We start from the raw sequence: 24,438 nt of genomic DNA, 5'->3' as shown, positions 1-24,438 counted from the left end.
CCCATGTCCCTCCACTACCTCTCTCTTACAAAATTCTTCTCTTTCCACCCCATATCACCTTGCTATATTTGGCCCCACCCCTAGGGCTCTAGCCAAGTTTGGCATGTCTTCTCCTAAGTCTAGCACCTCCTTGCTATATTTAGCATCCCCTTCTAAATTTAGCATCTCTTTGCTAAAATTAGCACCTCCGGCTAAATTTAGCACTTCCTCTACTTGCTTCCTATTGTCCCTCCCTTTAGCAATTGCAATTCCTTTGACGATATCTCTCCACTAATTTCAGCAATTCCTCCTTTACAATCTTCTACCTCCATCACCTACTCCACCCCCCTTTCCCACCTTCCCCACCACCTCAGCTACAATTGGCTGCTCCCTCCTTCGCCACCTTCACCACCCTGTGGCACCTTCGCCACCCTTCCCCCTTGCTGCCGCTTCCTTCTCCTTGACAACTTTGCCCCCTATTGCTGCCGCCTCCTTCTCCTTGCTCCTACCTGGCGCCCCTCCCTTCTTTCCCTAGCTACCACCCCCTCCCCTTGCATCGCCTCCCCCTTGGCTGCGCCCTTTCCTCACCAGCCCCCCTCCCTTGCAAGCTCTCTCTTGCGGCCAGCTCTCCCCCTCCCTCGTCAGCTCCCTCTCCCTCATGGCAGCCCCCCCTCCCTCCTCCCTCATCGCAGCAGCCTCCTCCTCCCTCATCGCGCCTCCCTCTCCTCCCTCCCCATACCTTCTACACCACTACCTACACCCCGCTCCCTACACCCTCTACGTAGCAGCCTCCACCCCCTCTCCCCGCTCCTTCTATCCACCCCGCTTCCTACACCCATCTTGCTCCCTCCCTCAACCCACCTCCCCCATGCTACCCATGCGCAACCCCACACTACCCTCTACCCCCTCCCACTCATTCTACCCTACACGCTTCCCCCTCCTACTACGTCCGTACCCCCTCACCACCTTCTCCACCCGCAGACACCCCCTCCTCCTACCCGACTCCCCTCCGTACCCTCTACGCCCCACCCCCTCTATTCACCACTCTCCCTCTCTTGCTACCCATCCCCTCCCGGCTCCATCTACCCCCCTCTCTCGGATTCGACATCCCCCTCTCTGGGCTCTTGTCATCTTGCCCTCTCACTCCTGGCCTTCCAACAGGTGGGCCTTCATTATTGGCTTCTTCGTGGAACATCTCTTGCAGACCTCTCTCCTGCGGGCTAGTGCGCCTCTTGTTGACATCTACATCAGCTCCCATCCTCACTCTTTGCCTCTTCACTCCCTGGTTCAATGCCATCATTCATGCCTACCCGTGCCCCTCGTCACAAGTTCAATTTTAAATTACCTGGAGACACTCTTTGTGTACTTTCATTCGGCTTGGGCAGCCTATGGAACAGGATCAGGACCACCCTCAATGGCATTCCTTGGAAAATGCACCACAGATGACCAGGGTGCTGGGTCTACACCACAGGGCACTTTTAAATGCCCTCGAGAAGCTGCGGATTCACCTCCCTCCAACAAGATCACTATCATATCCGATGATTCTGGTGGGACAGTACCGATGGTGGAAATTGGCCCAAAACTGAGTGCAGCTGGCAACCCTCCAGTCCCTACTTCATCCTCCTCAATCATTTGGGTCGTCTTCCTTTCCTTGATCCCACACTCAAGCTGTCTAGCATTTTATCTCTTGATGAGATAGCCCACATATCCCTCACGGAATTCAATGGTGTGACACTTCCCCCAGTGGACATCCAAATGTGTATTGCGTTTATTCAGTCTTATGACATTGCAACAAACACATTTGGCTTCTTAAAATCTCGTCATATGTTCACTCCCAGTCTCGTGTCCACTTACCTCCATCTTCCCACCCTCCCTTTTTTGCCACCTCACACCGAGTCACTTACATTCATGTCCTTATCGAAGTGTGAACCTCATCACCGCGGACATGAGTGCAAGAAGGTTCTCAAGGGAAACAGCAGAGAGGCGATATTAGCGTGGTATTTGTTTACTCACTTCTACTCCACTTCTTCATCACTAAGGCAATCCATTCTGCACTTGACTCCATTCTCTTCATCACTCCATACTATTTCGCCTCACTCTTCTACTCCGCCTTCCACAACGCCGTCCACAAGTGTCGAGGGACATATAACTGTACCTGTGGGCCACACCTCACTTTCTTACTTTACCAATGGAAGGCCAACCCCTCTTCCATTGTAACAGGTCGACTTCCTTCATCATCCCTCTCCCCTCCTGTCACCACCCCTGCCACCTTTTCCACTATCATTTCCACAGTTCCTGCCTCCTCTCCTCTCTCGACAAGGAGGGCATCTCAAAGCGCGCAACCTGATCCAGCCTGCCTTGGAGCTGTCTAGCACATCTCATTAGTACATTCTGTTACAGATTCCCCATCTATAGCGGTGGCCTCTGGTTCCAAATCTTCCGCATCAGTGACATGTATCGCATCTCCATCAGTGACTTCGCTAGTGACCGCTGGACTTGCATCTCCATCAGTCACAATTGTATAGGCTTCCCCAGGGACCTCTATAGTTTCAGTGGGTATGGTTGCATCAAGTACACCTCATGTTGTACCAATGACGACGGGGGTCGTACCAGTGCCTTTCTTGAAAAGTGTATTTTTGCGACCATCGAGATGGACTACGGCTATACCATCTTCCCTCGCTACCACCTTCACCGATGCAGTCATCACCACAGTTCAGGAGCCATCACGTCTCACGATCTCTCATAGTGGCTTGGATCTGAATCTTACTCTAGGACTTGACTCCCACGAGCTTTCTCAAGGGCTTTCTCAGGCTTGTCCGAGTGTACTTCACCTTTCTCACAAATCGGCCCCCCCACGACCTCCGCATGGCAAAGACAGGAGCAAAGGCAGAAGTGGAAGCCCCTCCATGGGAGATCCTCCAGCAACTCCACCAGTAGAAGAGGTATTTGAGGGAGGGAAGTTGTCCAAGTCAGTGGATTTCCCACCGCTCCATCAGAATTATATGTTGACAGCTTACATAGCTGCTTCTTCAGCCCATCACTCTCAAATGTTTCTCTTGTGGACCAGCAGAATGAAGATTATAGAAAATTACTTATCTGTTCTTCAGAGGAAACACTCACCGGTATGTGGGGAAGAGGAGAATGTGGATCAAATCTTCAACATTCCTTTGCAGGAATGCCTCGCACAGATCAAGAAAATCTCCTGGGCCCTGACATGTTTTGTGGGCTTAGATCATTTGGCACCTACAGGCAACCTGTCTACGGAGGAAGAGGACGCTCTCCCTGACATGTTCGAGGAGTTGGGGGACGTGATCAATTTGGCTGACAAGCTGAATTACAGTGATCGATACGCCTGGATGAAGAGGTCCCTACATCTCGCACAGCGTATCATGGATGACACTTTCACGCAACTAGGGGCAGCCATCTTCAATTCAATAGGCTATGCTTGCAAGCTCCTCTCCCAGCAGCAACATTTGAAGTTAGAGTTTGAGAGAGTCCAAGCAGCCCAACCGCGCGCCATGGAGGTGACACTTCAGCAGCATGAGGAGAGCTGGAACAAAGAGAAGGAATCAGCTATTCATGAGCGTGAAATCACTTGGAACATTCAGCGGGCTGCCCTTGAAGATCGCCATCCACAAGCAGGAATGGGAAGCAGACATGGCAACTATACGCAGCCAGCATGCAACAGATGTGGAAATTTGCGAAGCCAGCATCTAACAGAGGTAACCAAATTTCAGCAAGAGGTCATATAGTTAAAGGACTCGTTGTCTTCATCATTGCTTGCCAAAGAAAAATCAGATTCTCGGGTGGCTGAATTGGAAGGGAAGCGTTCATCCATGGAGGAAGAGTTCACAGACCTTCGGACACAGTTGACCACCCTTCAGACTTCCCATTCCACCTTGCAAGCGCAAAAGGATCATTACTACCAGCAATACCACTGGTAGAAGACCAAGTATCAAGATCTGAGAAACGTAATGGACACAATTGAGGCTGAGAAGGAAACACACAATCCAAAGCTACATACTAGGGCAGAGCAGAAGGTTGAGGAAAAGGCTACAAAGCTACATACGACTGCGGCTGAGGAGAAGGCAGAGGCGAAGGCGGCAGAGGAGAAGGCTAATGATGACCTCCCTCAGTAATCTATTGATACATGAGTTTTTTAGTTTTCTTGCACTGTTAGATTTTCGATAGGCCGATTGGCTCTCATTTTAAATATCATGGTGTCATATTCTCATGATGTACTCAGTTTTGTGCAATTTTCCATGCTGTACCTCATGCAAGCGGCATTTTATTTTCACAGTTTCATTTTAATACAAGTTTTGGTATTACTTGCACGGCCAACCACATGGTCTGTAACATTTTCTTTTCCTACAGTATCACCATATTAATGGTTTGTAATTTCTTTTTTCTTTTCATGGTTTCCCTCCTTTATTTCTATTCATCAGGACGGTGAATGATAGTGGCGGGGGAAACTTCTACAATAGAGACACCCCACGCAATTGCTATCTTCAGGTGTTGACCACATGTCGACAGACGTTGATCACATGTTGACCATGTGTCAACACAGGTCAACCACACGACATGAGGGGTTGACCACATGTCAGTCATGCGTGACACGTGTCAACCACGGGTTCATCCAAGAGTATCATATCCGAGGTAACCATGCGTCGACACATGTCAACCACTGGTCAATCAGGAGTACCATGCCCAAGGCGATCTCATCGAGAGCTGCGCACATGGAGAGTGAGCTGAGCACATGGAGCATTCAAGAGTATTTACAGTTGCACATGGTGAAGACATGTACAGTGGTTCAGTGGTGCGGTGATCCACCTCACCTGCACATGCAGTATTTACACCACCCTGACTAGAAAGGGAGTCGTCGGAGCCATCAAGAGAGCCAGCGGTGCAACGGCTATCCTCAACAGCTAAGGAGATAGGAGGATGACCAATCAAGAGAAAGGAGAGAGATTCTTAGCGAAGAGGGGACCCTCCAAGGCAAGGGGATGAGGATGAAGGAGAAGGTGGAGAGGGGATTCGACATTCAGCATTGAGCATTCGGCATTCGGTGTTCTGCATTAGAGTGAGAGAGAGGAGAGTGTGAGGAGAAAGAAAGAAAGAAAGAAAGTTTATTAAAGTCTTCGGAAGATGGATGGGTCTATGAGACTGTGAAAAACCTGATACAATGAGCTATGGTAGTGGAGCTACTAAACGAGCATCCACACCAATGCAAAATGCAAAAAATGCAAAATGGCAGTACTAAGTACAACATAGTCATATCCCGACTATATATATTAATCTCAGCATCATCGTCGGCATCATCATAACCATCTTCATCATCATCGTCATCAACAGGATATCAGGATGGATGAGGCTGTGGAAGTGGAGGCATGAGGTCAGCAATAGAATGTTGTCGCCCCCTCAAGGGTGCAGTCTTGATATGTCTCCTAGTCGTAGCTCTGGGTCTAACCAAGGCCACTGTGATCCCCGTCGATTGGGCTCCGACCCTAAACAAGGAGGGGATGTCCCCAAGTGTGATCTGTGAGTCAACCCTCTGTCTGAGCTGTCGGGTCATAGGCTCCGGGCCACGGTCATGTCGAGGTCTCGCCTCATGGGGGTCTATGTGATCTGGCTGAAAGAACTTCGTGATAGAGCTCTGAGAGGTATCAATCGAGGGAGAGGCCTCATGTCTCCGTGCTCAGAGTATCCTATCGCAGTGTCTGAGCATCTCATGAATGAAACCAACCAAGCATCACTGGTCTGGGTAGGAGAGGACACGGGCCAACATCCCATAACTATCTCTGAAGAGGCAGTAGAAATGCCCTCAGATCTCATAGTAAACATGACACTTGAAGATGAAATGCTCCTCAGTCTCAACCTCCTGCATGTCACACAGTGTGCATATGCGCCTCTCCCTGGGTAACCGCTCTACTCGATCGATCTCAATACGAAGTCTGTGTGAAGAGACCCGAAACTGCCCAAGGGAGATCCTCAGCAAGTGGGGTAGGTGAATCTGCGTGTATCCTGGTGGATCAATGAAACCCTCCGCTGTGATATGTAGGCAGTGATCTCTGTAGAAGCCCAGCTTTACTGGAAGATCACTCGGGCCTACCAACCAAGTCCGGAATATGTGTAGCTGTAGTAGATACTCACGGATAACTTGGTTGACCTCGTGTGATAGGAGGGGAGAGAAAGGAGCATCCATGCTCTACTGGAAAGGAGGTAGTCTGTCCATGTGGAGCCGTAGTCCTTCAAACCATCTCTCTATGCATGCATACCAACACTTTTGATCCCCCCCTACTGCAAGCTACGAGCTCACCAAGGGGAGAGTGTGGAGAGACCTGTGTATACCCATCTGTCCACTATGGGGATAGACTTGTGTGTTCTTGTGACTTGTGACTTGTGACTTGTAGGTGCTGGTCCAGAGATAGAGGCTGGAGCTACGAGCTCGCCAAGGGGAGAGTGTGGAGAGACCTGTGTGTACCCCTCTGTCCACTATGGGGATAGACCTATGTGTTCTTGTGACTTGTGACTTGTGACCTGTAGGTGTTGGTCCAGTGATATGTACTTTGGCCAACTTGGTCACTTTCTCATTCTTCATGCCTCTTTTCGATATGGAGATTGTTCACTAGAGTATGACGATGTTTCTCCTTATGCTCATGTTGTGGAGCTCTCATGTGACTGTCATTTAGCATAGAGCACTCATACATCGCTATTTGCACTACAGTATAGCCTACGACACCCGCACACCACTGCACGATGCACTCTGTGTGATCCACTGTATTAGAGCATTGCAACACTCATGCTTCTCACACCAGCGGCCTTTGGCCTCTAGTAACACCTCCGGAAGGATAGGAACCTCTCCCCTCAAACACTTGGTTTATTGCCTTTTGTTGGTGTTTCAATCGGGGCTGCATGGGGCAACTACGACGCTTGGTGTGGAACAACCTGTGGTCCAGATCGGAGGAACGCGCAATACTAGTGCTAGAGTGGCCCGGCATACTGTGATTTTACCTCAAGTGAAGGGTGGAGTGGGTATTGTAGATCTGGAGATGCAGAGCAAAGCCCTCTTGGGCAAGTTGGTTGTGAGAGGCCTCACCCCAGGAGCTGAACCTTGGAAGTTCCTCCTCTAGCGAGGGCTTCTTGGGGACACTCCTCGCACGGGAGAATAGTGGCAATAATCCTACAGGTGGATCTTCTCTAAAGCTTTCTTGACAGGGAAGGGTACTTCACTGATGAGGAGTCTCTACAGAGTGTGGATGAGATTGGTGGGAGGACTCATTCGGGCTAGGCCTTCTTGCAAAGAGGAGTTTGAGAGACAGCCCACTGATTTGGCACTAGGAGGTTAGAGACTCGGAGGGATGTAGGCTAGATCAAGGCGACGATCCTAGATTCGTGGTGGGATGGTTTACGGAGTCTTTGGACCCCCCATTGCTCATCATGACAGTTCTCGCGGACAGGAGTACCGCTCAAGATATGCTTCTTTCGTGAGACCCTCAGATCCTACCAGTCTCGGTTTTATAGGGTGGGACCTGAAAATTTGTTGCAGCAGAGACAGAGTTAGAGGATGATCCAGAGGTGGACTTGGAGGATTTAGAGTGGCAGAGGATCAGGATAGTGCGCCGCTTGGGCAGGACTTGGTATATTGATCCCACCATAGTCTTATTGACCTCGGAGGAGGGATCAATGTGGCGCCTATGGCTTTGAGAGGGTAGACCCTTATGCAACATTCAGTGGGATCCAGGAGAGTGGTTATGGCCAGCCCGCATAGGGCAATCAGACCGGGTAGAGGAGGTCTCCTTCTTTTCTTACACGACTCATATTGGGCGATGCCTACAGCTTGAGGCAGCAGCATGGTCCCCTCTGAGGGAGCTTCATTGGCTAGAGCACGATGTCCCGAGAGAGGTGATTTTCCATTTTTGGCCTCGCCTTTGGACAAGCTTGCGCCTTGCAAGATTTCACATTTCTTTTTCACAGAGGTTTGCCCATTGGCCCCAGGCTAGAGCAGATTGAGTAGATGGCATATGCATTGGCTGCACGAAAGAGGTTTTGGAGACGATCTTCCATTGCCGGTGGGGCTTCTAGGTTGCACAACGGATATGGTTGGTGTCCCTCAAGATCGTGGCTAGCACATAAAGGATGAGTAGAGACTTCAAGCACACCTTCTCGATTGATCCTGTCTCACTGGCATACATGATACATGGACAGTAGGTTTCCCCATGGCACATCTCAGCCTGCCCGTTCAAGCCCACCCCCTCTACCGGAGGACAATGTGTGGGAGACAATATCCAGCATTACTGCTTGGAACATCTAGGTGACTCGGTGTAGCGAGTGATGGGAGTCTAGCCGGTTTCTCCAATGGCTACCTTATTAGCCATTTGGCAGGACATCATCTTCACTTTGCACGCCTTTTGGGAGCGTGGTACTCCAGGTTCAAGAGCGACTGCCAAAAGGCAGGAGCATTTCTGACAGACATGGCCGGCATGAACCTTCTATACCCTTTCCGCGAGGGGTATTCACTGGATGTATAGACCACCATCTTGGTTGCTAGCTCTTGTTTCAGAATCTCTCTAGGCGGTGAGCTGTGAGATCCAAAAACACAGGGCTATAGCTGGGGCAACCTCCTTTTGGAAGCTGTTGTATGGTTTTTTCGTCGTCAACTCCTTTTGGAAGCTGTTGTATGGTTTTTTCTTAAGCATTAATAGAACTTACCTTTTTCTTTTCTTTTTTTTAAAGAAGTATAGCCGGCATGAACCTTCTATACCCTTTTTGCGAGGGGTATTCACTGGATGTATAGACCACCATCTTGGTTGCTAGCTCCTGTTTCAGAATCTCTCTAGGCGGTGAGCTTTTCTTTTTTAAAAAGAAGTATTTTTCAGGAAAAAATAGTAATGCCAAGTAATCTAGAGAAAGGGATATGTCTTTTTTTGATTGTCTACTAGTGAGATGCTTGGGGGCATACATCATAACTTGAGGTATACCATGATGAGTCCAATGAGCATGGCTGTTAGGCTGGTCTTGCCAAGAGGAATATTGAATGCTCGTGTAACGAATGAAGGTGGTGTATTGAAATATTGTACAGTTTTGTCAGTGGAATTCAATGATGGCCATTTCCACTCGGTTCTAACAAATCCATAAAACGGGGAGGCCTCAGTTGAGAGTCATTCACATAGCCAAACGACTTTGATCTCATGCCACCAAATGTCTTTTGGGTCCATGAGGTCCTATAGAGAGTAGATTTTGAGATAAATGGTTCAAGAGAAATCACAGACAACGTCTTATGTTTTGTTGACTAGGTCAGACCTAACATGAGATGAGGACCTTGCCTTTCAAGACACAAGTCCTTGCTTCCATCAAGGCACAAGTGCTCCTTCTGAGGCATCTTTATTCTATGATGAGCTCACCCTTTAACTTCTCATCTAAGTTTTGCTTCAAAAATCTTTAAAATTTTAGTTGGAGCTTGAGATATCTTCATTTGAGTGTTGACTCTTTTCTTATCTTCATTGTATGTGTTTTGTAAGTAGTTTGGAATTTAAGATATCTTCATTTGAGTGTTGCCTTCCTTGTTTTCTTCATTGGATGTGATTTGTAAGCAATTTGGTGTCGGATTTGTGACTCTGTGTGAGTCATATCTTATGAGAGAAAAAGAGAAAGACAAAGGGATAGAAGAAAGTCATGAGGATTTATTTCTTTAGAAGTCTCGATCTCTAGAAAAGTAACCAAAGTGTTTTAAAAAACAGATAGCTTGCAAGAGAATAGATATAACAAACCACTCGAGGCACGATTTTAGATGTTGATAGTATCAATTCCAGGCTAACCAATTTCTTGGCATCTTATCATCTTTTTTCGTTTTCTTTGCTAAAACTTTAATTGGAGGCAAGAGATGACATTAAATCAATCAACTATTTTTGGAATTTGAAACCAACAAGGATTGAGAACTCAAAAATTTCCCTAATATTTTGTCATCTTGATTGTCAACACTTTACTCACAAACATATATTTCTAAGTACCTTCAGTCTCACAACAATTTTTGTAGCTGAAACACCAAAATGCTACTTACATTGTAAAATAGAAATTTCATAGACAGTCTATTCCTGGTTTTTGTTTTGCAGGATGGTAGTTGCTCTTGCTTTGATAGTTGGGGAGGTGAAAATTGTGAAAGGCTGAAAAGTTGTGACGGATTTCTTGGATATACATCTAATTTTACTGTGAAGTGCTGCAACTTAGTTGATTGGCAACAAAGATGTTGTCATCATACATCATCCAGGCTTGACAAAGCTCTCTCTCTCTCTCTCTCTCTCTCTATATATATATATATATATATATATATATATGTACACACTTTTTTTTTTTGGGGGTGAAACCATTGTATTTATATTAAGAAAAGTTTTTACAATGAGAATAGTCTAAAGAAAAGACAACTCTGAAAAATCAAAAGCAGTGGGAAAACACCTCTAAAAATGATACATCCAAGTCATCATGATGACAAGCATCATACAGAGATTGCCGTAACGATGCTCTTAAAAACTCATAAGGTTGGAGCAATGGTGGCTGCCCCAATAACACCTGATTCCTCTACTTCCAAATTGTCCATAGTGTCTAGAATCCGACCCAATGAAAAAAGAGAGAGTATTGGGCTTGTACTACAGTAAGCCTGCCAAAGATCCAAAAATATTTCAACCAAAACGATGACCAAGGAAATGCAAGCGAAGACAGTTTTTTAATATAGTGAAAGCCATGATTGTTTATATTACAAGAACAGCCACCTCAAAGTGAGGAGCTAAAAATTACATCAGCTGAAAATCTCTGTATATGCTAAATATACATCATGATCGATTTAGCGAGTCTGCAAGCAGTCAAAGACACACTTTTTTTTTTGGTGAAATCTTTGATTGATTATATTATATGAGTAGCAACCTCAAAATAAGGTGCTACAATTACATCAACTGAAAATTTCAGTATATGCCAAAAAGACCTCATGATCTATGCAGCGGGTCTGCAAGCAGTCGAAGACACACACACACACACATGAAGAGACATGGTAGCTAGCTAGGAACGGAATGGAAATATGGAAATTATAATGAAAGGCAAAATGGAAAGGAAAGAAAGTACAAGTGCAAGGCAATAACCAAAATACTCACAATGTATTGATAGCTTGATGTTGACTGATGTAATAGACAATAGACAAGTACAACACTATATAGTGTGACACAAGACTCTAGAAAGTCACAATGTCTATGGGATATCTCCCAATATGACACGTGGCACATCTAGGACTCACTAGACTATAAAACACCACCTAGAACACACATTTTTGACTCACTTTGGCTTCATATTCCAACACCCCCCCATGAAGGCAAGGTGAGAGACTACTAGAATGGAACCAATAACAGAACATGACAATGACGGTCATCAAAACTGTGCATGCCAATCTAGAACTAGACATGGCTCCCACATAATCTCAGAGGCAAGTGAGCATGGCTTAGAGGCTAGTGAGCATAACATTGAAATCTCATCTAGCATGGCTCAAAGGCTCATCATCTATGGATGCATGATCAACTTAGAGGTCTAGGAGACCAATGCACCAACATCCTGGAACTCTCAAGCTAGGCCTGATAAACAAGTAGACCTATCAAAGCCAATACATATGGCTCCCACAGTGCATCCCCCCTTGGCTTCATAATGGGAAACCGGGATGAAGTCACGTACCACTCATAAAAGAAATAACATCAGTTTAGGAGGACTATCCAAGGCTGAGTACCTTATAGACTCAATGAATTACAAAATACTCAATACATATCATTTTAGGGGGACTACCTAGCGTAGAGGAAAGGGCATCCAAAAACTACGTCTGCGCTGCTTGCACTTCCCGGGATGCAGGAGAGAGAGGCTGAGTGGAAGGAACCTCTGCACCACCAGTGGATGCAACCAATGTGGTAGGCACTTGCTCCTGAGCGGCCTCATCAGTGTCATGCAATATATCATGAGGGGCACGTTTCAGTGCCATGGTGGCTGGCCTTGGAGAGGAGCTCGAAAATGTCGATGGAGAGGCTTAGAAGAAAGGTCGTCAAAGAAGCTTCGAAACGGAGCCAAAATGGCCCCAAACAGGCTGTGAAAGGCTCCTAAAAAGAAGCTGAAAAGTGGACTTTTTCCTCTCTCTCTCTCTTTTTTTTTTTGGTTCCCTAAGTCACCTTGGATAGTTAGTAAAGTTCTAACCTAAGACCTTTAGGACACTGTCTTAGACCAAACTGACCCAACCTTTAACCTTAGCTAGTACTAACCTAACCTACACCCAAACTAAGTAAACCTAACCTAGCACTATGTCGACGAAGCACTAGGCATGGATGCCCCAAAATATGTGTTGGTGAAGTCCATGGGTAGCTACATGGAGCGGTCATGGCATGACCGCTCCATGTAGCTATGTCGATGAAGCACTAGGCATGGATGCCCCAAAATATGTGTCGGTGAAGTCCATGGGTAGCTACATGGAGCGGTCATGGCATGACTCTCAAAATAGAAGATGGAGAGTCACCCAAAAGTCGATGTAGAGGCCTCGGGTACCACGAGCAATCAGAAAGTTGATCAATGCGAAGAACCTCATGCACCAATCAGATAAGGAATATCGGGGAAGTCACGAGCACTCGAAGAGTCAATCAATGTGAAGCTCGGGTACCACGAGAACTCAGAGAAGCAATCATCGATAGTCGAGAAATATCCAGAGCTCACATCGATTGGTACAGGCAATCATAGGTCAATGCCAGGCCGTGTCATGCTCGGGAGCTCTCGGGAGCTTACATCAATCTCTCCGGGCCAAGTGAGAGAGGACAATGTCACCAGGCCAAGTGAGATAGCAAAGTCAAGAAGTAGAAGACCGATGCCAATGCTGGGAATGCGAGGGAGAGAGAACTCAGAGGCACTTATATGAGTTATAGAAAAATGCGGGCAGTTTGGGCAGCTCATTGAGGCATTTAGCAGAGAAATGGTGGCAGATTTGGTGACTGTCGAAGGAGCAGCAGCGTGGGCAGAGAGTTGCAGCGTAGAGCAGTAGTTGCATGGGCAACAGCGTGGGTAGGAGCTGGAGTAGCAGCGTGGGCAGGAGCTGAAGCAGCAGTGTGGGCAGGAGCTGCAGCATGGGCAGCTTCGGGTCAGCAAGAGCTGCATGGTAGGACCAGTAAGAGCTGCGTGGTAAAGGCAGCAAAGGCGGGTAGAAGAGCGAGTAGAATGGCGGGCTTGTTTGCTGCTTGCTACGGGCTGAATTGCGAACAGAGGAACGGGCAGAAGATCCACAGGATGGCGGGCAGAGAGGCGGCTCAGTTGGCTGAGCATTGGTGGGTGCTGCAGCTCCACATGGTCCTTCCTTGCTGAGGCTTGGGTAGGAGGAGAAGAGCTCAAGATGGAGAGGCAAAGGAAGAAGGGAGAAGGGAAGGGGAGCTCCTCCAAGAGAAGGGAGGCAGCTTCTCTTTCCGGCCAACCTCCACCTCAAGGAGAAGCAAGGAGGAAGGAAGGCTCTGATACCATATGAAGAGACATGTTAGCTAGCTAGGAACGGAATGGAAATATGGAAAGCATAATGAAAGGCAAAATGGAAAGGAAAGAAAGTACAAGGCAATAACCAAAATACTCACAATGTATTGATAGCTTGATGTTGACTGATGTAATAGACAATAGACAAGTACAACACTATATAGTGTGACACTAGACTCTAGAAAGTCATAATGTCTATGGGATATCTCCCAATATGACACATGGCATGTCTAGGACTCACTAGACTATAAAAAACCACCTAGACCACCTAGAATACACATTTTTGACTCACTTTGGCTTCATATTCCAACAACACACACACTTTTTTTTAAGTGAAAGCTTTGATTGATTATATTACAAGAATAGTCACCTCAGAAAAGAGGCGCTAGAAAATACACCAATTGAAGATCTCAGTATAAGCCAAATATACATCCTGATCTATCTGGCGAGTCTGCAAACAATCAAAGAAAGATTGCTGTAGAGAATGCTTAAAGAAAGCAAAGAAATAAAAATTGGGATCACTAAAGACTTTACAATTGTGGTCTGTCCATAAAGTCCAAAGTGCCCAATAGCGAGCCCAAACAAAGAAAATATGAAACTCTAGTCTCTGTGGATGAAAACCAAAGAGCCAAAAAAATTTCCCGAAAAGAAGAGTCGGGTATCTCGCTCGTAATCTCTGTCGAAGAGAATCCAAAAATTGCTGAGAAGACAGTCAATGCTCGAATAAATGAGGCACAGTCTCTTGAGAAATCACACACACACCCCTTTTTTTTTGGGGGGTGAAATCTTTGATTGCTTTATATTACAATATAGCTAGCCAAAAAAAAACTGGTAAGCGAAAATAGTACACACACACACACACAGACACTTTTTTTAAAAATGAAACACACACACACACACTTTTTTTTGGTGAAATCCATTTATCATTATATTACAAAAAGCAGTCCCAAAGAAAGGGACAACCGGCTATAAACATCAGAAGATGTCATCATATGACAAAAAGGAAGGATAATCTAGATCCTGTGCATGTAGACAATCATAAAATGATGCATGGAAGAACTGATATTTAGGCAGAGGAGGGTCACCAAATATCCAATGATTGCAATCCTTCTATGGGTCCAAAGTGCCCAGTAGCAAACCCAATAAAAAAGAAGATTATAGCGCACCCATGTACACTATAAATCCATGAGAGATATATTATCAGCAAGATTTACATGAGGGTCTCAAAAAACAGAGAGCCTCAACAGGAAATCAAAAGCAAAGAGAAACTATTTCCAGGCATGACTGAGGAAGATCTCCTTGATGGCAAGCATCCTAAGAGATGGGGCAATCCTGTGTCAAGGGCGCACTGCGTGCATGCACACACACACACACACACACACCCCTTTGTGTGTCTATATGTGCAAGCTTGCTTGTGTCGGAGTCTGTGAACTTGGAAAAACTGCCAGCAAACAACAGAGGGTTACAATTAAAAGACCAACTAGCACAAGTAAATGACTGGTTCTAAGTTTAGTTACAAGCTTGGTTTGGGAGAGAAAAATATCATCCTGCCGTTAGCTCTAGTTTTGGATTGGATCTACTTCCCTTTTTTTCCATTCCTCTCTTTCCTTTTCTCTTCCTCTCCCTTCTCCCTTTCCCTTCCTCATTTTCTCTCTCCTTCTTTCTTGAAGCCTAGCTTTTTGGCTTACCTTCCTTTGAATACAGTACTAGGGTGACATTGAGACGGCTCCCCCTCTCTACGTGAATGAGACCCCTCCCTCTTGATAGAGGCTGTTTGCTCCCTTCTCCCCTTTCAACCTCATCCATCCTTTCCATCCAAAAATGTGTGATTGCAGCACGACGATGTGGTAGCCCTTGCACTTAGGGGGATGCGATAAGGTTGTGGGGATATGAGCAACTCCCCCTTTTTGGATCATGTTCTTGTTACCAAAGGTGAGCAGGTGCAGCCTCTTGTGCTTGGGGTTTCTTGGGGCTGTAGGGACAGGTTCACCCACTCCGCTTTTTTCTATGTGTTGTGCTTTTGCAGGTGTAGCCTCCCCCTTGGCTGCTGGAGGGGTGGATCTTGAGGTATCAAGGGGGCAGGAAACCTTTCCTCCTTTTTGATGATGCAACTGCTTGCAGGTCAAGTAGTGCACCCTCTTTTTTCGTAGGCTGCTGGTGGGACATAAGGGGGCTTTGGAAGGCAGGCCAATGTCCCAGTCCTTAGTGCATCAGAATCTATGATGGAAATGAGGACTAGATACAGATTCGGTTTCTCAAATTGTGAAGGCAATTGCAAGGGCAAAAGTGCCCCCAATTTCCTTTGGAGATATAGAGGGCCATGGGGAACAGGCACGCTCCCCCTTGTACGTGAATTTGTCATGATGGGAGTGGGTTGAGCAATGATTCCTCCTCTTGATTTGTTGGAGTGGGGGCACCCTACCCCTGCTGTCCTTTTCACTGCAGGGCAATCATCTGTAAAGGAATGCCCGCCCTTGAGAAAGCTCCCCACCAAGTGGACTCTGTGATCAGCATGTCATCTGTGTCTATCCACTTTGCCGGAATGGCTGCCTCTATCTGCTGTATCCTGACTGCACTCCCTCTGATGTGGCCAACTGCTAAAAGTCTCTGATCCTCAGACACAATCCATACTTGAAGAGGCACATGTTGGCGTAGGCGGAGGGCATATAGCCCTGGCTGCTACTGCTTGAAAGATCATGTGTGCTGGGTTCTGGTGGCCCAAACTCTTCTACGACTGCCATACTCATGTGGCCCAATGTGACTCATGTCAAATGAGCAGGCCCCAAGCCTACAAGACGCGAGTACCTTCCTCTTAAACCATTCACTCTAGTGTCCCCCTTCTATCGTTGCGGATTGGATTTCATAGGGCCCATCTCTCCTGCCACACGCTGAGGAAACAAGTATGCTCTACTCGCCACTGACTATAAAACCAAATGGGTAGAAGCCAAGGTAGTCAAAAACTGCACAGCCCAAGTTGTAGCCAAGGTAGTCAAAAACTGACTATGGAACCAAATGGGTAGAAGCCAAGGTAGTCAAAAACTGCACAGCCCAAGTTGTAGCCACATTTTTATATAACCAGATCATCTATAGGTTTGGCTGTCCTATCGAATTGATGAGTGATCGAGGATATCATTTCCTAAACGACACCATTGCTACCCTAGTCAAGATGTTACAAATAGTTCACAAATTTTCATCTCCCTATTACCCACATGCAAATGGTCTAGCTGAGAGCTCCAATCGCACAATGTGTGGGGTCATGCATCATCTTTTCCTAAGTTGTTTAGCAGATTGGGATGACATACTTCCAGCTGCTTTATTCACCTACCGAACGGCGTACAAGGCGAGTACTGGGTATTCAACCTTTGAGCTGCTGGAAGCGGTCATGCCTTACAAATTTCATCTTGACACCCACCGGGTGCTTCCAGACAAGGATGAAAACTTTGAAGCTTGTACAATGGAATGCTTGTGGGATCTAGAGGCACTAGTAGAGTATCGAAGTGAAGCTGTTTTCCATCAAGAAGTGTGGTAGAAACGACAGAGAGCATGACATGATCGAAACCTCAGGAAGAGGGAGTTCAAAGTTGGTGATTTGATACTGTTGTGTTTGAGTAAGTTTCTTAAACACAAACCTAAGTTTATAAGTGGTTGGACAAGACCATTTTTCATAGCCAGGCTTATCTCCAGTGGAGGAGTTTACTTGGCCACTTTGGAAGGCAGACTCCTGCCTGCACTAGTGAATGGGTCACGAGTCAAGAGGTACCATGTTCAATGAGGAAATACCCTCCTCGCCATTATATATACACTATTGATTAGTCCCCACCTCTCTCTCTACAAAACGCCTTCTCTTTCCACCCAGTGTCACCTTCTCTTTCTACCTGGTTGTCACTTTCTCTCTCTAAATGCCACCTCCTCTTGACATCAAGTGCCACTTTCTCTCTCTAAATGGGGACTCCCCTTTTCCCCGGTGTCACCTTCTCTCTCTACTCTTTCCACCCTGGTGTCACTTTCTCTCTCTATATGAGAACTCCCCTTTTCACCTCGGTGTCACTTCCTCTTCCTACGTGGAACCTTGTCTTTTCACCCCGATGTCACTTTCTCTCTCTTAACGGACCTTCTCTTTCCACCCTCTGTCTCATCCCCACCTCTCTCTTACAAACACATTCTTTTTTCAGCCTCTATCCCATCCCCACCTCTCTCTTACAAACACCTTCTCTTTCCACCCTTTATCCCATCCCCACCTCTCTCTTAATAACTCCTTCTCTTTCCACCCTATGTCACTCCCCCACCTCTCTTACAAACACCTTCTCTTTCCACCTTGTGTCACACCCCCACCTCTCTCTTACAAACACCTTCTCTGTCCACCCTCTGTCCCATCCCCACCTCTCTCTTACAAACACCTTCCCTTTCCACCCTCTGTCCCATCCCCACCTCTCTCTTACAAACACCTTCTCTTTCCACCTTGTGTCACACCCGCACCTCTCTCTTACAAACACCTTCTCTTGCCACCCTTTGTCACACCCCACCTCTCTCTTATAAAAACCTTCTCTTTCCACCTCTTGTCACCTCCCCATCACCATCAGAACCCCCCTTGCGCACCCCTTGGGCTCCCTCTCCCCGACTCCCTCTACTCGCCTCCCCTTCTGTGAACCCTTGCACACCCCCACTCCCTCTACCCGCCTCCCCTCCTGCTACCCTCTACATCCCCCGCTCCCTCTACCCACTACTCTCTGCACCTCACACTCCCTCTACCCGCCTCCCCTCCCACTACCCTCTGCACCCCTCGCTCCCTCTACCCACTACCCTCTACGCCTCGTGCTCCCTCTACCCGCCTCCCCTCCCGCTATCCCTTGCGCACCCCCCAGCTCCATCTATCCACCCCCCCTCCCGCGGCCCTCTACGTGTCCCTCTCAGCTCCTTCCACCTGCCACCCTCCCTCTCCATCTATGCAGACCCTTGCCGGCTCCATCTACCTGCCCCCCCTCTCGACTTCCTCATCACTCCCCTCGCGGTTCCTCATCGCACCCCCTCGGACTACATCACCGCACCCCCCTCACAGCTCTATTCATCCCAACCCCTCGCTCCTTTCCTAGTGCCCTTCCGATAGTTGGCCCTTCATTGGTGGCTCTTGCGGCAGATCCTCTTTGCGGGCTCCTCTCTTCTGAGCTCGTGCCCCCGTGTTACCCTCGACATCAGCACCTCCCTCCTCACTCTATTTCTTCACCGCAACCTTCTCCATCCTTTGATCGGGCTATATCCCACCGGCTCCAACCATCTTTGCCTCTTCATTAGAACCCCCCTTGTTCAGCGCCATCCTTGTTTTTTAATTTCTTGCCCCTCGCCACAAGTACAAGCCCGAATTACCTTGAGACACTCTCTTTGCGTACTTTTACTCAGCTAGGGTAGCCCGCGGACCACCATCAATGGCGTCACCAGGCAAATGAACAACCGATGACCAAGCTGTTGGGTCTACACCGCAAGGTACTTCCAAACGACCTAGAAAGAAAGAAAGAAAGAAAGTTTATTAAAGTCTTCGGAAGACCGATGGGTCTATGAGACTGTGAAAATCCTGATACAACGAGCTGTGGTAGTGGAGCTACTAAATGAGCGTCCATACCAATGCAAAATGCAAAATGCAAAAAAATACAAAAATGCAGAATGGCAGTACTAAGTCCTAAGTACAACTAAGTACAACATAGTCATGTCGATGGTCGACTATATATCAATCTCAGCATCATCATCAATATCATCATCATCCCCAGCAACAGCAAGATATCAGGATGGATGAGGCAGTGGAGGCATGAAGTCAGCAATACAGTGTTGTCGGCCACTCAGAGGTGCGGTCCTAGCACGTCTCTTGGTCGTAGCTCTGCGTCTAACCAGGGCTACTGTGACCCCCGTCAGTCGGGCTCTGACTCTAAACAAGAAGGGGATGTCTCCAAGTGTGATCTGTGTATCGATCCTCTGTCTGAGGTGTCGGGTTACGGGCTCCGAGTCACGGTCATGTCGAGGCCTCGTCTCGTTGGAGTCCATGTGATCTAGCTGAAAGAACTTCGTGATAGAGCTCTGAGAGGGATCAACCGAGGAAGAAGTCTGCTCCTGTCTCCGTCCTCGGAGTATCCTCTCGCGGTGTCTAAGTGCCTCATGAATGAAACCTGCCAAACACCGCTGGTCTGGGTAGGAGAGGAAATGGGCTAAAATCCCATAACTATCTCTGAAGAGGTAGTGGAAACGTCCTCGGATTTGGGGATGAGCATTTTTCGAGCGAAATCTTCCGAGCATCCGAGCAAAGGAAAAAAAAAAGCTTCCAACTATGCAAAAATATGGCAAAAATGGATCAGAAGAAAACATAGTTTCACTTAGAAATATGCAAAGTGTTATAGCAATTCCTATTTTATACAAAAATCTTTACGTGAATCTTTAGGAATGGTGAGAATATAATGGGATGGCTTTTGAAAAAACCCACATGTAGGGTAGACTTCTCTATGAAAATTCCCTTATGATCCTTCTTACAAATTTTACTTAATAGGGGATGGCATTGAAAAACCTCTCTCAACCTATCATCATGAAAGGGTTTCTTCAAAGAGAGCTCATTGAAGCAAGCCATCCAGGTAGTTTCGCCAGCGAAACCCCTTTGAAGTAGGTTTTCCAAGGTTGGACGACACTTTTAAAAGTGACATAGCTTTCACATCCAATGTCCAAATATAGTCATTCAACCACTCAAATTGATTGGAATACCCCATTTGAGCACATCTATGGGGTTATATTTTGGAAAATCTTGCATATATAGAATTAAATATTACATGTATTTTATGAGAGTGATATATAAGCCTACGTCAATACTTATTTATAGTAATTTAAACTTCTTTAGAAACATATCCATAAATATCTTGTTATTTATGCTATAAAAACACTAGAAAGATATTGCCATATGATATAAATGTGTTAATAAGTAATTATATATGTATAGTATTATTACATTGAGAGTGATTATGAGGGATGTTTTTTAAAGAAATTATTTTTCAACTCTTTTTAAAGGTAATAACAGGGGTACAAAGGGATGTCTATAAATAAAAAAATTATGTTGTGTAAAATTGATTGAGTGACTAGTCTGTATATTTTTATGATAAGGGATCTAGTTCTAGTGAAAATAGAAGTGTAAAAACCATGTTTCCTAAAGAAATAAATTTTTTTTAATCTCTTGAAAAACACGCTCGAATAAACCTGCTCATAAGTTTTTGCTCATAAAATTGACGCATCCCTCAGATCTCATTGAAGATGAAATGCTCCTCTGTCTCAACCTCCTGTATGTACCACAAATCATCCGTGATAGCATGAGAACCTGTAGCCGCTCCACACGGGCCCACTCTGTATCCGATAAGTCTGGCCCCCAACAAGGGCTGCCGTACATCCGCGCTGGGCGAGCCAAGGAGTCAAAAAGCAACCCCTTGGTGCATGGATCCTGAAAGTGTGAGCGGAAGCACTGCCTCTCTAGCCTGGCCAATGAGGCATACCCTCTACTCAAGCGTGCTTGCATCATCACGGGTCTCATAGTGAAGCTTGGTCCGGAGAAGATAACCCCAAGATAAGTGTATGATGAAACTATCTCAACAGATGACCCCGCAAATGTGAACTACTCCTGACGCATGATGGCTCGAGATGTATTGAAGATCATGACCTTGGTTTTACCCAGGTTGACCTTCAAATCATGAGACTCACAAAAGGACTATAGTGCGTCTAGGTGTCTCTGAAGCCCCTCTGCTGAGGAAGACAAGAGAGCCACGTCATCTGCATAGAGCAAAATCTGGATCAACGTGCCCGCAAGAGAGCAACCTACACCCCCCTGTGTCTGCATCACTATCTCAAGCTCGTCAATGTAGAGGCCAAACAAGGTAGGCGACAAAGGACACCCTTGTTTGACCCCGATGGTACTCATGATCTCGTCTCTCCACCCGGATCCTGCCCGAAATCTGCCAGAAACTCTCTTGTAAAGTGCCATGACAGCCCAAATGATCTCTTGGTCATAACCCAAGTCCTATAGGCACCGTATGAGGCGGGCTCTCGGGACTGTGTCAAATGCCTTGCAAAAATCCACAAAGCAACAATAAACACTCTGCTTCCGTGACCTCGCCTCCTCAATGATATATCTGAGCGCCAAAATGTGGTCCATGCTTCCATGATCACGCCGGAATCTGGCCTGTCCTTCTGCTCTGAGTCCTCGACACTCTACAAGTCTGCTAACCTCGGAGTCAAGTACTGATGCATAAATCTTGGACATGACATGTCCAATCATAATGGTCCTGTAGTTCTCTGGGCTCATGGGATCCCCTGCCTTGTGGATGGATGAGATAGTGTTAATGGTCCAAGTGTGTGGAAATCCCAAACAAACTGCTTCATTAAAAAGCTTTGCTAAGATCAGGGCTAGGAGGTTAATCCCATATGCAATGAACTCAGTGCATAGTCCCTCATGATCCTTCGCTCGGCCATTACGAAGTTTCATTACAGCATCCTTTACCCCTCCTCTAGTGAAGAGGGTGCAGGATGTGGGATGAGGCATGTGTGAGAGGCTAGGGACTAGTTGATTTGGGATGTCATAAAGTGTGCGTGCATAATTAAATCTGGGTGTCAGTGAGTGGCAGAGGGGACCGTATTTCTAGAAATCTCCGCCAGAAGTCCTTAGAGTTGTTACTAAACAAAATGTTCAGTAGCTCCTCCTCGTTTCGACGAACGAAGTCTAGTTTCTTCCTCCGTACCAGTCTACGGTATTCACGTAGCATATCTGGTGCGCTCGGGAGACTGTTTTTGGTTTTGAATCTGAGTTGATGGTGTAAGGCCTTACACTCATCATCGTACCAACTATTACAGGGTACAGTTCTAGGGGGTGGTGGGCGGGTGGAGTGGGTGGTGTGGGGAAAAGCGTGAATGGCAGCCTCGTGTAGTGAGCATGTGACAAGGGCAGCACGATCCTCTAAAAGGGGTATGAAGTCAATATAAGCAAGAAGTATGTACAGACGGCCAGAGTAAGAAGGTGAGTGATCCCAATCAAAGTGTATATCGTGGTAAGTGGAGTAAGCACTGAGTGGGGTGGAAGGTGCTGTGCGAAGGGAGGTGGAGATGCAAAAGAAAAGATATGTATAATCAGCCCCTGGGGGGAGAGGTGCTACAGTGAAGTCAGTAATGCGAGATGTGAAGTCGGGGGATCCCATGATGTAATCAACAACACTCGAGCCCCCCCCATGTGGAAAGCATGTGAAATCACCTGAAGCGGGCCATCTGTCAAGACCATTATAGATTATGAGATCATGTATCCTGCCTAGGTCTAATAGGGCCTCTGCCCATAGGATGAGAATGGACCTCACCTGTCAGCCGAAACCCGTAGCATACCTGCCTCCTCAAGGTCAACATGTGCCAGTAGAGTGGAATCATCTCTGAAATCAAGAAGTGGTACCTGACGGGCCCTTGTCCTCGCGTTGAAGTCCCCCACTAGAAGGACTTCTCCACGGCTAGAAAAGTCAATGATGGACTGATAAAGGGCAGTAAATGGGGATGTCTCATCATCACCTCAAATATCTCTGGCAAAGTGAGAGGTCTTCAAGGGGAAGTAGCAAACTGCAACAAACAGATCCTGGCTGTCCATGTGTCGTATCTGGATCCCAAGAAATCTGGAATGTGTATCTCTCTGCTCTGCTGAAATGATCCCCCGAAGTGTGGATCTGAACAGGACTGCAACTCCACCTGAACCTCGAACTCCTCCTATACCCCTCGTCTCATCTCTATAGGCAGACTCCCATGTATATCCGCTGACTATTGGAAGAGGGCGTGCTAGACTCTAATGTGTCTCTGTATAGAAGACTATGTCGTGGCCTGTATAGGATTCCGAGAAGTTCCCTGGTTCTTACCATAAGATACCATTACAGTTCCAAATGGTGCAGGACAGGATATTTGAGTCTCATAGACCCCGCTTCCCTATGTAGGGGAGGGGGCAGGTGTCCTACGGGGGCCTGTTGTAAGAAGGCGTCCCTCTCGTACCACTACCCACTTTCCCTCCTTCCGGGCCTGATCCCGCTGCTGCAGCAAAGAGCGCCTCTCCTCAACCTATAGAGGTGTGAGGTCCTCATCCATAGAGATCACTGGCTGATCTCGAAGGACTAACCTACATCGTAGAGCTGAAAGTCGTGCCTGAGTGTCATGAAATCGTATGATCAGGGGTTGCTCTCGGTTGGGATCTCTCCCCACCCGCCATGCCCTCTCTATCCTGTGCTCAGCCACACCCAGGGTAGCGGTCACGAATGCAGTCGCATCTACCATCGGTGTAGCCTTAGTGCGTGGAGTCACCGCTCTCTAAAAGTATCACAATCATTTCTGATGAGGAGCTATCCCCTCGTTCTAGTTTCTCAGATTCTTCGGATCATGGGGGTTCTAATTATTTGCACCCCATAGGCACTCTAAAGGCAACATCCAAGGATTCTAGTGGGCATAGTATAGGTGGTGGCGATCTGGTCCAACAGAGTACTTCTCGCTCCTACTTCATCCTCCTCAATGCTTCGAGTTATCTTCAAACCCTTTTTGGATCCTAAGCTCAAACTGTCTACTATTTTATCTCCTATTGAGATAGCACGCATGTCCCTGATAGAGTTTGATGGAGTGATACTTCCCCCTGTGGACATCCAGATGTGTACTGCTTTTATTCAATCCTATGACTTTGCTACAGATACCTTTGGCTTCTTAGGTTCTAGGCATATGTTCACTCCCGGTCTCGTGTCCACTTACCTCCATCTTATGACTCTCCCTTTTTTGCCACCTCACACAGAGTCGCCAAGATTCATGTCCTTTTTATCACAATGCAAGCCTCATCGCCGCGGACATGACTGTAAGAAAATTCTCGAGCGCAGTAGCAGAGAGGTGGTCTTGGCACGATATTTGTTTATCCACTTTTACTCT

General features: G+C 46.8%; 1 protein-coding gene across 1 annotated transcript in view; it reads left to right on the top strand.

The window, feature by feature from the left end:
• LOC147894483 (uncharacterized) overlaps positions 1 to 24,438 on the top strand; it is a 214,759-nt gene that overhangs the window by 86,123 nt on the left and 104,198 nt on the right. The window contains exon 9 of the mRNA XM_087385319.1: positions 10,089 to 10,253. Coding sequence (XP_087241445.1) covers positions 10,089 to 10,253 — 165 coding nt within the window. The remainder of the gene's footprint in view (positions 1 to 10,088; positions 10,254 to 24,438) is intronic.

The sequence above is a fragment of the Dipteris shenzhenensis genome, chromosome 14 (assembly GCF_047967505.1).
Source record: "Dipteris shenzhenensis isolate YYH24624 ecotype China chromosome 14, Dip_SZ_1.0, whole genome shotgun sequence".
NCBI lineage: Eukaryota > Viridiplantae > Streptophyta > Polypodiopsida > Gleicheniales > Dipteridaceae > Dipteris > Dipteris shenzhenensis.
The sequence above is the reverse complement of the archived record's forward strand: the minus strand, read 5'-3'. Positions and strand labels throughout refer to the sequence as shown.